The 16,415-nt window shown below is 43.6% G+C and overlaps 1 protein-coding gene across 3 annotated transcripts in view; it reads right to left on the bottom strand.

Annotated features, from left to right (window-relative positions):
• The window catches only part of col22a1 (collagen, type XXII, alpha 1), a 48,576-nt gene extending 33,090 nt beyond the window's left edge, over positions 1 to 15,486 (bottom strand). For all 3 annotated transcript variants that reach the window (XM_076011384.1, XM_076011385.1, XM_076011387.1), the window contains exons 1-8: positions 15,191 to 15,486; positions 12,718 to 12,865; positions 12,056 to 12,622; positions 7,325 to 7,405; positions 1,991 to 2,102; positions 1,416 to 1,539; positions 727 to 1,002; positions 556 to 636 (exon numbers count right to left, since the gene is read on the bottom strand). In XM_076011384.1, coding sequence (XP_075867499.1) covers positions 556 to 636; positions 727 to 1,002; positions 1,416 to 1,539; positions 1,991 to 2,102; positions 7,325 to 7,405; positions 12,056 to 12,622; positions 12,718 to 12,808 — 1,332 coding nt within the window. In that variant the 5' untranslated portion in view covers positions 12,809 to 12,865; positions 15,191 to 15,486. The remainder of the gene's footprint in view (positions 1 to 555; positions 637 to 726; positions 1,003 to 1,415; positions 1,540 to 1,990; positions 2,103 to 7,324; positions 7,406 to 12,055; positions 12,623 to 12,717; positions 12,866 to 15,190) is intronic.
• Between the last annotated feature and the right edge of the window lie 929 nt (positions 15,487 to 16,415).

Here is a 16,415-nt window from a genome sequence, read left to right as displayed (position 1 = left end):
AGCTAAATACCCTACAAGCGGTTTCCCTGTAAGCGCTTCTGCTCGGCCACTGCAGTTAAAACCTGAAAAAACACGATAAGCTTGGCTTGCTTGGATTTCCTTGGCGGTCGTAATAAAAACGGTGAGTGTTTCCAGTAGTTTGAGAGCGAGGAGGAAGGAGTCTGCAGTCTGGAGCTGTGACTTAAGGGCCATCGAAAACTATCTGGTCTCCGTGGTATGAATTTTTTTTCTCAAATGTCCTCATTTCAAGGTTAAATCTTCTGGCCCCTGTTGTGATGAGATGAGCTTGTGTAAATCTGCCTGCATTCTCTTTTTTTTGTTTGTGACCTCTTCTTTTAGTTGTGTTTCATTTTATTATTTTATAAATTTTATAATTCTGTGTCAGATGCTTCTTTTCGTTTGTTTCCATTCATGTTTTATTTTTTGATAACTCTCAGCTTTTAAACTGCTTTTTGTATTGTTTTGTTTCCTGTCCTGTATATATATATATATATATATATATATATATATATATCTTGGCTGCTCCATCTGTCTGGCAACGCCGCGTAGACTCACCGGTCCATTGGGCAGATCGCAGCAGGTCTCCAGCTCGGCGTGCTTGGAATCGCAGTAAATCATCATCCTCTGAAGGTCGAACTGCGGGGGGAATGAAGAGGCCGCTGGTCATGTTCAAACGGGATACGGGAGAGTTACGAGACATGGGCGACGTATCCGCTGCGGACTCACGTCGATGGGCACGCTGTCGTACAGCCTCTTCCCGATCACCGTCTTCCCCTGGATGTCGATGTCCTCCCTGTCCTCGATGGGCAGCGTCTGGATGTGTTTGCAGTCCAGGTACAGCGACACCGACTTGGCCTCCACGCTGAGGGCGATCTTGTGCCAGTTGCGGTCAAACAGGTTGTCGACTCTGTCGTTCTTGAACACGGCCCGCACGGCGTCCTTCGTCAGACCCACGGCGTTGTACTCCACCGCTTTGTTCTCTCCGTCCAGACGGATGGACACCTGTCAAGTCGGGGGGAGGAGGGCCGTCAACCAGAGGAGCTGGAAGCAGGACTGGAGTGGGAGTCACGTGGGATTTGAAAATGACGTGTCGAAGAGGAGAAATGTTGAACTCCCTTTGATATCATTAATTATTAGAGGTTTACTATCCTAAATCTAAAGGATGGCTGACTGCTATTGTTGAAATTGGTGAAACGCATTAGACTATTAAAAGTATCTAAATCGATTATCTTTTGTGAGTCCTTCACTTTAAATGGGGCTGATCCACTCACAGTTCCCATGATGTTGAATGATGCTGGTAATTACTTTAGCTGTAAATACAGGGCATCCATGGGAAAGACCTGTTTATCACCCTTACATTGGGTGGTGTTCTAAGATGCTTGTTAAGAACTCCATGTAAAAGTATTGCTTATCACCTGTGGTATTCCATATTTGTCAAAGATCTGCCAGAGGTACCAGTCTTCTCGCCTTGATGTCTTTCTGAACTTGAATGTGGTGACAAAGGCGTACTCATCAGGCAGCCCTTGTGGAAACACGTCTCTGCAGAAGAAATAGTGCAATAATATTGTTGTCACAGGCAGAGTTATGACTTGGATTTGGACTCTGTGTTAATATAATAGCGTCAAAGATGTTGGAATAATTAAGCAGCCAGTTGTTTCCATGGTGAATCGGTTTAAAGACCCAGAGTTAAACTCTTTGAATGATCAATTGGCATGGAAGCAATATGAACGCTTTCGAAATTTTGGTGGGATTAATTCATTTCTACTGGTAAATATTCAGCCATATAGTTCCACCAAGTATCTGCTGCAAATAAGGAACGTGGATTTGCTCAGTGTTCTAATTCCCTGATGTCACATCCTTGATAAGACGTCAGATCAGATCACTTTGATTCCCCTATTTATTACTCAGCAGGGCTGCATTACATTTTGACAAGTATTTCTGAGCTGATACGTGGTTTGTTGTAATGGGTAAAAACAGCTCAGTCACTCACTCAGTTTGCTGCACAATAGGCATAGCACCAAGGCGAACGTAAGAACTTTGCCCATCATCCTCCTTGGTTCCAAGAATATCCCTCACACTGAAGAACTCCATTAGGTCGAAACCTGTGGCAACATAGAACAGTAATTCTATTTCAACTGGAGACATCAACTCACATGCATATCGAGGGGTACATTTGAAAATGACACAGATCAACTCGAAACTCACTGAGGTGACCATTACATGATAGTTTGAAATGAAATAGAGTGATAGGATGCACAATCTAAACAGGTCAGAAAATTGGAAAAAGTCACTTTTTTTTTTTAAGGGGGTGGATCGCGGATCAGCACGAAACTATGTCTACCATAGTTTAGCATGGGACGGAGTGCTGAAGGAAAACTCTCAACATGTCTAAAAATGAAAAAAAAAAAATGAAAAAACAAAAACAAAAACAAAAATGTCTGAAAATGTCATACAAAAGTCATACTATATAATGGTGTACAACATCTTAAAAGGTATGAAAATGGAGAAAACAAAGTTGTGCTGAAGCAACTAGGAAAAACTGCAAAAATTTCAATATGTTAAAATGTGTTTTTTTTTGTTTGTTTTTTTTGGAAATTTCTGGAGGAAAAATGGACTTAAATTGGGTTGGTGCCACCAGGCCCTGCAAACGCTGTCTTTGTACTCCTTCTTGCGCGAATGTGCAGTAAGTGCATGCAGTAAATAACAATAAAATGCTGGTAGGGTCCTGTCGTGCGTGCGTGTGTGTGTGTGTGTGTGTGTGTGTGTGTGTGTGTGTGTGTGTGTGTGTGCGTGTGTGTGTGTGTGTGTGTGCGTGTGTGTGAACGCGTGCATGTGGTGCTCAGCTGTATGTGATTTGAAGTGGAGTTACTGCAGACCATATTTTTGTGGTTTGGGAGGACACTCCCTTGTACAGCAAACAAGTGCTGTAACTATGGCAATGCCAGCACGACGGGAGCTTCAACACCTCTGATGCGGTCAGTGAGCCCAATGGATCGCCCTGAAAGCTGGCCGGCTCACGACGTTACCCAGATTGAACCTCACCCTCCCGGCCGAGCAGATTGCTCCCCTTGATTAAAAAACGAAAAAATCTCGGCGATATGAGTTCTCCAAGAGTAAAAAATGAAGACCGTGGCACTAATGCGTTCCAAAAAGGACTCAGGAGGAGCACTGAGGTGGTAACGTGAGAGTCTGACACAAGCTTAGCGGGTGACATTGGAAATAGCTTGGGAAAAACAGGTGGGGAGGCCAGACAGGCAGGCCTTTGTCATTAGCGACAGAGCAAAAAATAACAGTAGAAGCAAGACACATTGATTCCTAGACGATGGCCTTTCCACACCGCGACTCTGTCAGTGAAGCCGCCCCGAGGTGCCTCAGATACACTTTAGCGATGAAAGATGACCTAGAACTCGGGTTACTGTCCAAACTCACCGGGAGCCGTGGGGCAGACCCTGCACTGGTGTGAAAATGAATCAGACATTGTCAGCGTTCATCACGTATGAAGACAAACTTATTCATGAATTCATCGTTTTGTTTTATTTTCGTGGCGCCCTGACTTTCACTGCAAGTCTGCGGCTGTGTCGAATCCATGAGTTTCCTGTCAACCGTTCTTTGATGACAGAAACGTGTTGTTTCCCGTTTGACATGCTGCTTACGTCGCAATCCCGTTTGACAACTCAAGGAAGTGGTGTTGACTTTGACTCGGGTCAGCATATTGTTAGCATCCTGGCCCGTAGTTAAAGAAGAAGATAATAAGCAGTACGAGTGAAAGTCACATCTCGTGATCCTAAGTGGTATCTAAGGTTTGCCTTGTTTATTTGTAAAAGTGATGATTTTGCAGCCTTGTTGGTCCCTCATGGTTGCCTTGCAAGGACTGCAGCTGGGAATTAACTCCAACTTGGGCACTTGATTTGGTCTCGATCATTAATTATTGATTATGATTTACAGCAAATGCGTCATTATCCACCATTGAAGTGCCCAGTGCTTCAAATGATTGATTCACGAATGCAATTGTTGAGATAAAAATCCTGTTTCGTTAATAAAAAAATAAAAAAAACATGTTAGGCCACTAATACCAATGCCAAACATACATGAGACACACAAGCCAAAAATAAAGGACTTGAGGTCAAAATCAGGCCAGTGTGACAAAACCTCAGCGGGCAAAAAAACACGGTGGAGTCGCTGTATGTCCAATCTTTTGAGCGTCGCTGCTTTCTCAAGGACACGTTATAGGCCTCAGCCGGCTGCACGTTTTTGGGAGGAAGACATCTTGCTGCGAAGTCGCAGAAGCCTCAATCCAGTCTTGTCACGGCGCTCGCACGGTGCACTTCTGCTCGCCAGGCTGCTTCCTCGGCCACTTGCGGCCCATCTCAGCTCAGGGCTGTAATTTGGACTGGCAGCGGATAGCGTATAATCAACCCAAAAAGTTATTTTGGACGGACCAATGGGGTGATCTGCGGGTAAAGCCAGATGAGTTCACTGACTGGGGAAAGGCATAGATGCTCTTTTTTCTTTTCTTTTTTTTTTTTTTTTTTTTTTGTTGATCGGAGCAGATGGCAACTTATTTTTTTAGAGCGTGCAGCAGATAGCGAGCACATGGCCACAAACGCACCGCGCAGCTCTCCGCACCTTGAGACAGCTCTCAGTTCTCCTCTCTCTCTCTCTCTCTCTCTCTCTCTCTCTCTCTGTTTCTCTGCTGTCAAATCTCAATTGGCAGTGAACAGTCTTGACATTTAGCCAAGAACATTTTATTTTGTCTGCACAAGCGCGGAACGCATTTACGACGGCCTTGTCTAAGCCAGACGTTGGGAGTGAGGGTGCAAAGTGGGGCTGCTGTATGATGTATGGCACTTACTACCATAAAAAATAAATCAGTTGGAACCCCTTTCGTAAACCTCTTCACTCAGTGAAAGTTTAACAGCGTCGTGTCAGACAGCGTCAGACCAAAAACGTTACTGCACAAATCAACGGTTCCTGCTACTTGCTCTGCTACATCGTGGACGGCGATCCTCGTAGAAGTCGTAAAAAAACCTTGCGGTAGTCATCAGCGCTGAGAAAACAACGGCTGGTGATCATTTCTAAGCACTGACGCGCCTCAGATGTCAGGTGACGCGTTCGAAAGAAGTTGCCGACAGAGGGAGGAAACTACTTTCACCGGCAAAACTTTTTACGTGCTTTCACGACCATTCAATCACACTATACAAATTAAAGGTGAAGTACACATGACAGACGCTTTCATTAAACAACGTTTGTCAAGAGCCATGGAGGGTTAGACAGTAGACATCTGATCACCGACTTACGTTATAACGTGATAGCTTCACCTTTTAACGTGAACATTATCACGAAATGACGTGATAGTTTCACCTTTTGACGCGAAAGTGATCAACAAATGTTATTTTGTGAAAGTTTCATGTTTTTACATGATACTTTTCACGATATAACGTGAAATTATGACATAATTTTGTGATAATTTTGACGTTTTTACGTTTTTTTACGCGTTTTTAAGTGATAATGTTCACATCATTTCATGATAACGAATCCAAACTAAACAAAGCAAGGCAAAGAAAGGCACGATCGTGATTCTATTGAACTTTGCTTTAAACTTGGTTTGAGGCATGGTGAGATCCTCAATTTACTGAGCATCATTGATGAAATTAATATTTCATCAATATTTCAACAAAGTATGTGTACTTTGAGGAGGATTTTAAGACGCATGGGATTGTACTGTTGGAAGAATAAATCCGTCCCCATTGACTTTACATCATTCCTCATTTTTTTCTGTCATAGTTTTCACGTTATAACGTGAAACTATCACGTAATTCCGTTATACTTTGTACATTAAAACGTGAAACCATCAGGTTTTTTCGTGATCATTTTCACATTACAACATGATACTGAGCCCTGTTTTTTTTTTGTTTTTTTTTTTAGTATGGCATCAATGCGCTTCTGTACCAACTGCTCAAAAGTGACTTATTTATTATAGCAGCTGCAGTTAGAACTGATGTTATCAGGAAAAAAAGAAAAGAAAAACTAAGCACTGTCTTTTTACTACACTAAGACTTCATCGTGGCTGACAGCAGAACATTTCTAACTTCTGGCACAACATCCGTTTGGAGTGGATGGAGTCAACATACGGCCAAATGTTTAAAAGAGTCAAACTTTGCTGAACACAACTTTAAGCACTTCGGCATCCCTCTCCGTCTCTCTTCACAAAGTTTCTCATAGAGGGATTTAAAAACAGCTATGACTGGGCATCTGTTTTTTCTCTCAGTGTGATGGATGCGTGTGGGAGGCTCAGACAGGAACTCAGATCCCCCATAAGACATTCTTGTAACAACATCCTACCTTTCTGGATAAACGCTATTCTGAGTTCTGAGAACGCCTCGGAACAGCTTGGAAGTTGGAGGACAAAAACTTCAAATGGAAAAGGGGAAAGCAATGTATTGCTTCGCTCAGCAGATGACTGGGTCAACCACTGATCTTGTAGCGAGGAAGGGGGGAGGAGGGGATAGATGCATTTAAACAAATGTATTCCGTTTGTTAAAATAGTCCTGAATTGATGGAGATGCACCTGTCACCGTCTTGCTTGGATTTAGAGAACGAAAGCAGAGAGAGGAATGCAGCTTGATTCACATGCCTGTTAGTTTAGCAAATGTTGCACTCAGGTTGGTTTAAAAAAAAAAAAAAAAAGCGAAAATATAAAATTTTATGTTTGAAAAAACAGATAGGAACTACATCTCATTTCACTTAACTAGCCACTATCTGTTGTCCCTGTAGTTATATAAAAAAAAATCTAACATTGGTGACAAAGTTTAGCTCATAACGACGTCCATCCATCCATTGCAACAAGTTGCTAATTTGTTTTTGTAATGAGTTGCGCTGAGTTTAAGTCGTTCAGTGTGCTAAATCGCGACTATCATCAATCAGGAAATAGATAGATATTACCTAATTAGCTCTATATTATGTGGGTAGACTGGAGTAATACAAGATCTGACAGTCTTTTCTCTCTGAAAGTACATTAAGCTTCTGATAATTGCGCCATAAAGTGAATTGAATGTGCCAAGAAATTTTGATTCTACAAGACGTGAGTAAAACAAAACAAAACAAAACAAAAATTTCAAGTTCAAATCAGATTGGACTAAAAAATCTGCAGAAGAAATGTATTCATTTGCATATAAATAAATATATAAAGTACCCATTTCACGGTTTGTCAAATTTAAGCAAGCTGAGTGTGGGAGTGAGTGCAGGAAATGTTCAGCGAGGACACTTTGTCAAGCGTGGTGCAGTGCCGCGTGTTTCTGCAAGATAAGCGGCACTTTGCGCATACCTGGCACCTCTTCAAGACCATAACTGGTGCTGTTGGGCTTGAACCGGTCGGGTTGAAACTTCATGTTTGGACACAGCACATCTGGGGAGACAGAAAAGCAACAACAATAGATCAGCTGGACGCGTTGTAGGAACCAGCATGTGGCTGGAGCAGCGACGTGCAGAAACACCGGATGCCCCCCCCCGCCCCTCTTTGAAATATAACTCTTGCATCGTCGTTTTGTCAGAAACGACGGGCTTTAACGAGGGGTCGGCCGACGCGCGATGCGCTGGGTTGTTTTCGGCAACGGTGGCCCCACCGAACCGCAAGCCTTGACACTGACATTTGATATCTGAGAGCCGCTTCCCGCCGTCGCTGCCGTCTGACGCCTGGCGAGGGCGGCGTGCCGGCGGAGGGTGACCGCGCGGGCGGCAGGGGGCACGTTTACAAGCGCGCGGACGACGCTGGAACGGTTTAATATTTCAACACATACGTACTTCTTGGATGGCGATGACAGAAGGAAAGGCAACTGTGACAAGTTGAGCTTTTCTTGGCTTGACCAGCTCACCCACCCCATCATCCCCGACTCCCCGCTTGCTTCGTCCTAGCTGCTTTTTTAACCAAACAATATAACTGGATAAACCTCGAAATAGTTTTGAGTGCAATATGTACTTTTCCCTTTGAGGTGACTGCAGGGTTGGTGATATTAACGACATGGCTTTCATGGCGTTGATATTATTTTGACATTGTGACTTTACAATAAAACAATTAGTGTATGTAGTGTAGTGTATCTTATTGTGTAGTCAAAATGCATGAAAGACTTTTAGCCTTAGGTCATTTTCTGTTTTTGGCAGTCGCTGGTGTTATATTGTCAATGTCATTTACACTTCAGGAAAAGGCTTGCTCAATGGGCGAAGTCATTGTTCGTTGTTTGAGTTTGTACAGTCATGCACAGCCGTCACAATGCCCCTGCCAAATTGACAAAAACAATCACCTGTATGTGTGTGGAGTCAGAATTGTACTATAGTTCAGTCCTACTCAGTGGGGGCCAACCCTTTGCTGAATGGAACAAAACCAACACATGGCAACTGCTCTTTTTCTAGCAAATGAGGCACCTGATATGGTCTATTTTCTCGTGTGATGTGCCGCCATCATGGGGGTCAAGATGTTTGCTACTTCTGTTTAAACCAGGAGGCGGCAAAGTGTCAAGCATCTGAGCAGACAGTCGGACTGGCTCTGGTCAGAACACTGACAGCATGCACGTGAAAGGGATGAAGGAGAGGCCTTTGCAAAAGCACGTTGGCATTCGATGAAGGTTCTGGAAAGTTCTAAATAAGTGCAGTCCATTTACCACTTGCCATTTGAGGTTGTTTTTCACCTCGTCTGAGTCTGGTAGACACAGTTCGATTGGGGCTACAACAACTCGTTCGAGTTTGCTTTCACACACTGCACTTCATCAAGCAAATTGCTGTTTTAAAAAGGCATTCCCTTCCACCCAATGAAGAAGAGTCTGTCGGCTGTCGGTTAGTGCAGGGCAACTTGCCACATGGTTGATTTTACCCACGGAGTTTGCTTCCTTGCTTTCAGTGTTGAATTTGTACGTGCCAATGACTGGCTTAACATTTAAAAGGTACTGATTAGCAAGATAGCATTAACATAGTGGACAAATTGTTGCTTGGGCAGGCCCAGATAATTTGAGTATTTCAAAGTGCATGTCAATGCGCTTTCCCAAGTAACGAGCGTTGTCACAGTGTGCTTCCTTCAGCAACAAATCTCCCAATTGTACTGACAAATCACAATGCCGGAGGTTAAAATGCGAAAAGAATAGATCTTCAAAGACAGCAAGGGCCAAATGTTACCCGCACAGTTTTCAAATTTCAAAATAACTAAGCCGGACTCATCAGTCTGGTTGATTGGTGGTTTGTCTGTGTTTCAGTTCCAGCCTCATCCAGACTGAATAATGCCCCTTCTTGCCGCTAGACCGACAAGCAGAGATCGAATTAAAGCTGCGCAAAGGCAAAAACCCGCGGCGTTTGATGATGATGATCTGTGATCTGTTCCCCCGCATTAATTTTAGAGCCGACAAACTGAACATGAATCAAACCCGCGCACCCTGTGCGCCATATGCTCGGATTGTTGATTAGGTGTGACAGCGAAAGCGGGATCATTTCATCAGTTTGTAATCAATCCGGTGAGAGAAGCCTCTCATTAAAACTGTCCCAGTGATTTTTTATTATCAGGGCAGTCAGTACGAAAGCCGCAGTTTTCTTAAAATACAGCCGCCATAAACATCAAGTTTGAGGGAGTGAGAGTCTTTAAAACTCTTGCAGTTTTTAGTGTGATGACAGTTGAGTTTATTTTTGTTCCTTCTTTGGTCCCACGCAAAGCAAAGAGCGCATCTGATAAAAAACGGAAAGAGCTGGAACTGTACAACCCAACATTCATACAGTTGTAATTTTCAAGGAAGTGCTTTGTTTCTATGTTTAGTGTTCCTTTTATGAACATATTTTTTATTTTAGAAAAAAAAAAAACACCTTTTAAATGTTTATAATGACGGCTAGTCTACAACAAAATGACCACTCAGGGAACTAGGTACGTCAGAGAGTTGACAGACCTGCGATAGACCTGAGACTAAGCATGCTACATTGCCGAGCTACTCCCTGCACTTGCGGCTCCAGCACTATAATTTCAAGGACGCGGTGGCGAGTTTAGATGCAAGCAACATAAAACTTTTCTTTTGAAACCAGTGCTCACACAGGTCACCAGCAGATGTTGAGTGCAACATCATGTGTTTTTGATATATCAGCGTCTTTGGGTTTTATAGCTGTATGACCATCAAAGATTCTAAATTGAGTGGCTCTGTAGTCTTGTGTGATACGGACTTGTGTTTGCAATAAAATGTATATATTTTAAAGGGATAGTTTGTTGATAAAATTACATTTTCAATCACCCATTTTCTATTCACTTCTTTAGTTTTAATAACATAACCATTCTGGAGTTTTACAGGCATTTGTTTCTTCATCTGCTTCATGAAGAAAAAAATAAAGCTAGTGTGTGATGTGATGTGATCCCAGACAAGACCAGCAAGAACATAATGCAGTTACGTTATCTACAATTCTCTCTCTCTCTCTCTTTTTGGCAGAAAACAGCCTGAGAACTGTATGTGACAGTGTTTCAAACACTAAAGCAAACAAGACATGAGACAGTTGTAAGATGTCAAAATAGACTGTTGGCTTGTTGCTCTCTTCACTCCAGCCGACCTCATATGCTTACAAGAACATGCTTCCAATCTAAGACGCTACATTTGAGACAGAACATTAATGTCTGAATTCTCTCTGTGAAACTACAGAATGGTTACATGGATTAGAACCAGAGCATCCATCTATAATGTGGGTTCCAGATGGGTGATATTCCAATTTTGGCCAAACTATTCTGCTAAGATAGCTAGATTAAAAAGGTGAACGCTTTCTTTCCAGCACTGGACCAGCTGCGATGGACCAACTTAAAGCATGGCAGCTATAATTTTCTAGGTGAAAATAACTTACATTTCCCAGTGGGGCAGCTGTCCTGACCACTGTTATACTTAGAGGCCACTCATAGTGATTTTTAGAGATTACAGAAAAGAAAACACTAGAACTGTCTTTATGTGTTAATTTTAGCCTTTGTTGGTTCTTCTGAAGATTTTTGCTTCAGACTTGTGTGTGGCACTTTTTATATATATATATGCACACACACACACACACGCACACACATATATATAAGGTATAACCTACATCATTGGTTTATGGCTTGAAGTCTGGGTGTCAAGGCTAAAGGTCAATGACTCTCTGCGATGCCGGTAGCACTCTGCACGACGGTATGGCCTCAAAAATAAGGAATGAAAAATTGACCTGCTGGAGGAGTCAGAACCAACACTTTGCCATGAAACATTACCACTATGTACCTCTGCAAACCTGTCAAAATGTGAGGCATCTCTGAGCCAGAGCATGGACTTTGTCTTGCTGTAGCTCATCTCGGCGTGCTGAAGCGTGCAATTATGTCATTTCCGCTTTTACTGTTTGCGGCCTAGACCTATGGAATCCTATTTTTTCCTGTCTGGCTAACTTTAGTTTGGAATTCCAAGTGCTGGAGTGCCAGGCATCCATCTTCTCCGGTCTCACACTTCCACTCTACTCACCTACTGGACAACACAGTGTTATACACGTTGCTAGAAACAATGCTTTATGGGACACTAGAGAGTATTTTGTGTAATTAATTTGGCCGTATAAAGCCTGTTGCTTCCTAACACGTATCCTGTACAACGTGTCCAGGATTTTTTTTTTTTTTTTTTTTTTTTTTGTACAGGGCCCCAGTGAGAAAACACTGAGGTCAGACTGAAACCAGTTTTCTAGTGCTAAACACCTCAACTCCGAGGCAGCGGCTGAAAAAGCCTGCTACACCACAGAAATGTCTTGGTTAGAGAACTCTCAATTTTAGGCCAGTTACTGCAACAGCTCCCCCGAACACGTTGCAGGTTGACTTAAAAAAAAAAGAAGAAAAAGGCAGCCACGAAACCAGTGTGTGCATGGGCTGCAGCTCCAGGCGGTCGGGGTGGGGTTTTGTGGTCAGGGTCTTTTCCTACGAATACGCTTGAGGGAGCTAAAAATAAGAGTGCCATTTGATTAAGTGCACATTTAGGGCGAGGCCGGCTTCAAACAGAAGGCACGCACTTCTGGAGCTGTGTGTTGGCAATTAGCCTGCCGGCTGACTTACTCTCGCACAGCCTCCTCCGCAGCCGGCCTCTGATCTTGTCAATGGCGTTGAAGTCCGTCACGTGGAAGACGTGGGCATTCTTTGGCTCAGCGGCAATTTCCTCCAGCTCCACCTTCAGCGCCTCCCCGATGCCCACTGCAAACATCCTGATGCCGGCCTGGGCGGCCGCCTTGGAGGGCTCCAGAACGTAATCCTGGCTTCGGCCGTCCGTCAGGAGGATGGCCACCCTCTGGATGCCCCTCGCTTTGGACCTGGCTCCGTTGCGCTCCGTGAAGATGTTGTTGGTGGTGTAGCTGATAGCATCCCCGGTCATTGTATTCCCTCCGAGGTAGCGAATGTTACGGGCGGCTCTCTTCACCTCCTCCAGGGTCCTGTGCCTCGCCAGGTTGAACTCGACGGTGGGTCTGTCGCTGTAGCGGACCACGGCGACCCTCGTCTTGTCGGGCGCCACATCGAAAGACTCCACCAGGTTGGCCACCCACTGCCTGATCTTCTCGAAGTTCTCTTTCCCAACACTGGAGGACGTGTCCAAGATGAACGCCAAGTCATAGTGGACATTTTTGCACCCTGTCAGAGGGGGAGAACGACAGCATGATCTAATCATCCCATACGAGACCTTGTACTCTTAATCATAAGAAATATGAGGTCTTAATTCACTTTACCTGCTCTCTGTGCTTCAACTCCCTCACCAGAAAGAGTCAAGGCCAGGACAACCAAGATCAGGGTGATCCTAAATCCCAGTCGAAACTTCATCTTGGCCTCGCTGTTGATTGGATTCTCTCAGCTTACTACCACATAAAGGAGTCCAAACTGCGAAAGACATTAACATGTGCGTGAACTGATGCTTGGCGACTTACCAGTGGAAAGGAAACAACATGCTTTAAAAAGCACAAAGTGGAATTCTTTTTAACAACAGCGAGAACAAATTGGGTAAAGCACTTCCTGTCGTGCGGGGAGATCACAGCACAGGGCATTTAAAATGGCATTAGTTGTTCGGCAAATGTAATGAATCCAAAAAAAAACAACACACACGAATATCGTGCAAATGTCTGACCCCTCTGTTTTCTGTCTTATGAAGCCACGTTGATGACATCGTGCTTTGATGACAATAACAGAAGCCACTCATATGAAAGCGGAAACTGTTCCTGCTCCCATTGTCGCTCCCATTGCACACTGGAGGTTGTGTCACCTGCCATTTGGGACAACGTGTGGCTGCGTGTAGACATAACACCGACTCGTCCAGGCTGGTCTCACTGTGGGAGGTCACCAGGGAAGTTTGAGTTATGCACAGCTTGAATAGCAATAACAGTCGCTATAGTCAGGCTCCTGCTCCTGTGCGCTTTTCACGGAATTGGTCAATATCTATTCACACTCAGATTTTTAGTGCCAAACAACTGTTACGCATGAATTAATTTTACCTGTGTAGTTGGCATAATAAGCACTGCACCTGAAAATTGGCCACTGATGCATTTAAATATGAACAAGCAAAAGGACTTTGTCTGAAAACAAAATTATTCAAACTTTAAGTCTAGAAATCATTGCAATTAGAGTTGGTTTTCTTCATTGACTCAACAAAAATCTGAATTTGAAGAACATGTTGAGGTTTAGTGGGCTGACCTTTAGTGGAACAATGTTGTTGAGTAGGTTTTGTCATTGCGGCAGCAACAGGTATTGCAACTTGTACATTCAGTGAAAGATGTGAGAGGCCATAAAAGCTTCCCATTCATGCATATTCAGGAGAAAAAATATAAAATTGTCTTAATTTGTTTTAATGTGAAAAGCTCAATTTTGATATCAGTTTTAATTCAAATATATTTTTTTAGATTATTTTTTTTTAAAAATGACTCTGTCATGCTTTTCCTTAGGCCCCCCATCAGGGACGCAGTTTGATTTCCAAAGTCACAAGGATTGTTTTGTTCTCATTTACATATATATATATACAGGTACTACCCGAAAAATTAGAATATCAAGTAAAAGTTGTTTTATTTTGGAAATTTAACATAAAAGATGATACTAACAAATTGTATCGAGCCATTACATGCAAATTGACATATCTCAAGCAGTTCCTTGTAACTTTGCTGATTAAGATTTTCATAAAGATTTGACTTTATGTAATATTCTAATTTTCTGAGTTTTTGAATTTGAGTTTTTTTTTAAGCTGCAAGACCTGATCAGCAAAATCCAAAGAAATGAAAACTTGAAATATACTGATTTGCATATTATTTGTCTATATAATATGTCAAATTCACCTTTTAAGTTGAATTGCAGAAATACTACAACCTTTTCAGGATGTTCTAATTTTCTGGGTAGTACTGTATTTACATATATATGAAAAAGCTTTAGTCAGTGTGAGTCCATTCAAATAGTTAGTCAGTCACTATATGTCAAAATAGGAGCAGAAAGATGTCCTTTTTCCCCTTTATCCTGTTATGGATGAATAAGAACTTAGAAACAGACTTTAGACTCCAAACATGTTTCATTTTGTTATTAAAAACACGTCATATAGTGCATGAGCTTCACACTTCAGAAGACTTTGGGAGTGCAGGCTTTAAAAGCAGAAACCTTGTGACTTGTCCCGGCGTGTGGCACAGAGAGTGCGTTATTCACTTTGGCTGGAGGAAAAAGTGATTTTGCCTCAAGCTGCACGCTTTTCTATCAGATTATTCCGACTGCTTCTACAACCTGCTTTTACTGGAGCTATTTATAAGGCTAAATGAGCTAAATTGCCATAATTGCTCCAATTGCAGTGCATTCACAATGAAAAGACCCGTTTAAAAAGGTTAAAACGAGTTTTACCAAGTCATCTCTCAACCGCTGTTTGACCAACAGATACAGTCGAGCTCTGTTTTTTCCTCTGTCAACACTTGAGCACAAGCTCAGGTTCATTTTTTCCTACTTCCCGTCTCAACGACTGCAGTGGGACTTAGAGCATAGATGTCTAAAACAGAAGCAGAAATGTTCATCTGTCCCAAGGTGTGGAAAAAAAGACAGAACGTTTGAGGACAGGATGCGGATGTACAAAACAAAAGGCATCGCTTCAAAGAGGCTGCAAAACGTGTTCAAAAAAGTCACTTGGAATGAGTTTTAAGACAAACACAGATGAGCTGGGATTGGTGCAGTGTTTCCTTCACTTACCTGTCCTGTCACTCAGCCAGCGCCACTGGACCGTCAGCCTCACTCTCTCCCTCTTTCTGCCTCAGGCGCTCACCCGTCTGACTCAGCAGCAGGTCGGCATCATGAACAGGTGATGGTGACTATCCTTAATGGAAGAAAAAAAAAAAGAGAGAAAGAAAAAAGTTTCCCCCCCCACAGCCTGCGGGTGCAGCAAATCAAGGTGAGCTCATTATCGCTGTAATCCAGGGGTGACAGTCCGCCGAGCCCTGTTGTCAAGAAGTGACAGACGCTGAGAAATGCGGCGGACGGACGGACGGAGTGGGAGGGAGGGAGGTGGATGGATGTGGGGTGGGGTGGGGTGGGGGGGCAGGGAGGCAGCGGTGTAGGGTTTCACCCGGGCTTCTAGTGTTCTCCGCGGGGCCGCTGCCACTCGCGCATAAAAAAGGGCGCTCCGAGAGGCACAGCCAATTATAGACTCGACTTGAACTGGGTATTTTAGTCCCTTTTTTCCCTCCTCCTTCTTCTTCTTCTTCTTCTTCTTCTTCTTCTTCTCTACAGCTGCACCCATCTGAAGTGCTGGAGGGAAAAAAATAAATAAATACAAAGAGGGCCCCCAGTTTCCACTGTCCGGCCCTCACCACTGCTTGATAGCCACAGCGGAAACGCCCTTCGCCTGGTAACAGGCCTGGCCGGGCCGGGCCGGGCTGGGCCAGGCTGGGCCTTCACTAGGAAAGCTGTATTTAAGTTTCTTGGAGGGTGCGAGGAGGGGGGGGATGATTACAGATTGGTCATGTGTGCAGATTCCGTGTCATGAGTCTGTCCCTGTGATCTCGTGTCGCATCCGAAACGTTTCCCATTACATCAGGGTTTCCCGCCTTTGATCGGCGTCCGCGTTTAAAAGCCAGGCAAAGAAGCGCTTGTTGCTTCTTTCTTTCCAGCGTCAGCATCTGGCCCAGAGGGCTTTTTATATATTTTATTTAACCAACTTGCTTGGGAAAAACAAATTGCTTTTCGGAGTTTGACCCATCCTGGTCGCCATCATATAGGCAGTGGACTGAAGCCCCCAGGGAGCAGCCAGAAGGTTTAGGTGCCCTGAAGTGGTGGTTTGGGACAGGAAGTGGCCACTTTCACCGCATACATACACACACACATAAAGCTGGAGTCTTTTACCAGGAAGCACAGTGCAGAAGGTTGCTTCAATCAGAAGTTCACAAAGTTTTCCAGAACACGGCCAAAACCAAAACCC

Source organism: Nelusetta ayraudi, unplaced genomic scaffold (assembly GCF_046127955.1).
Source record: "Nelusetta ayraudi isolate G7.1 ecotype Tasmania unplaced genomic scaffold, CSIRO-AGI_Nayr_v1 ptg000135l, whole genome shotgun sequence".
NCBI classification, from domain to species: Eukaryota; Metazoa; Chordata; class Actinopteri; order Tetraodontiformes; family Monacanthidae; genus Nelusetta; species Nelusetta ayraudi.
The sequence above is the reverse complement of the archived record's forward strand: the minus strand, read 5'-3'. Positions and strand labels throughout refer to the sequence as shown.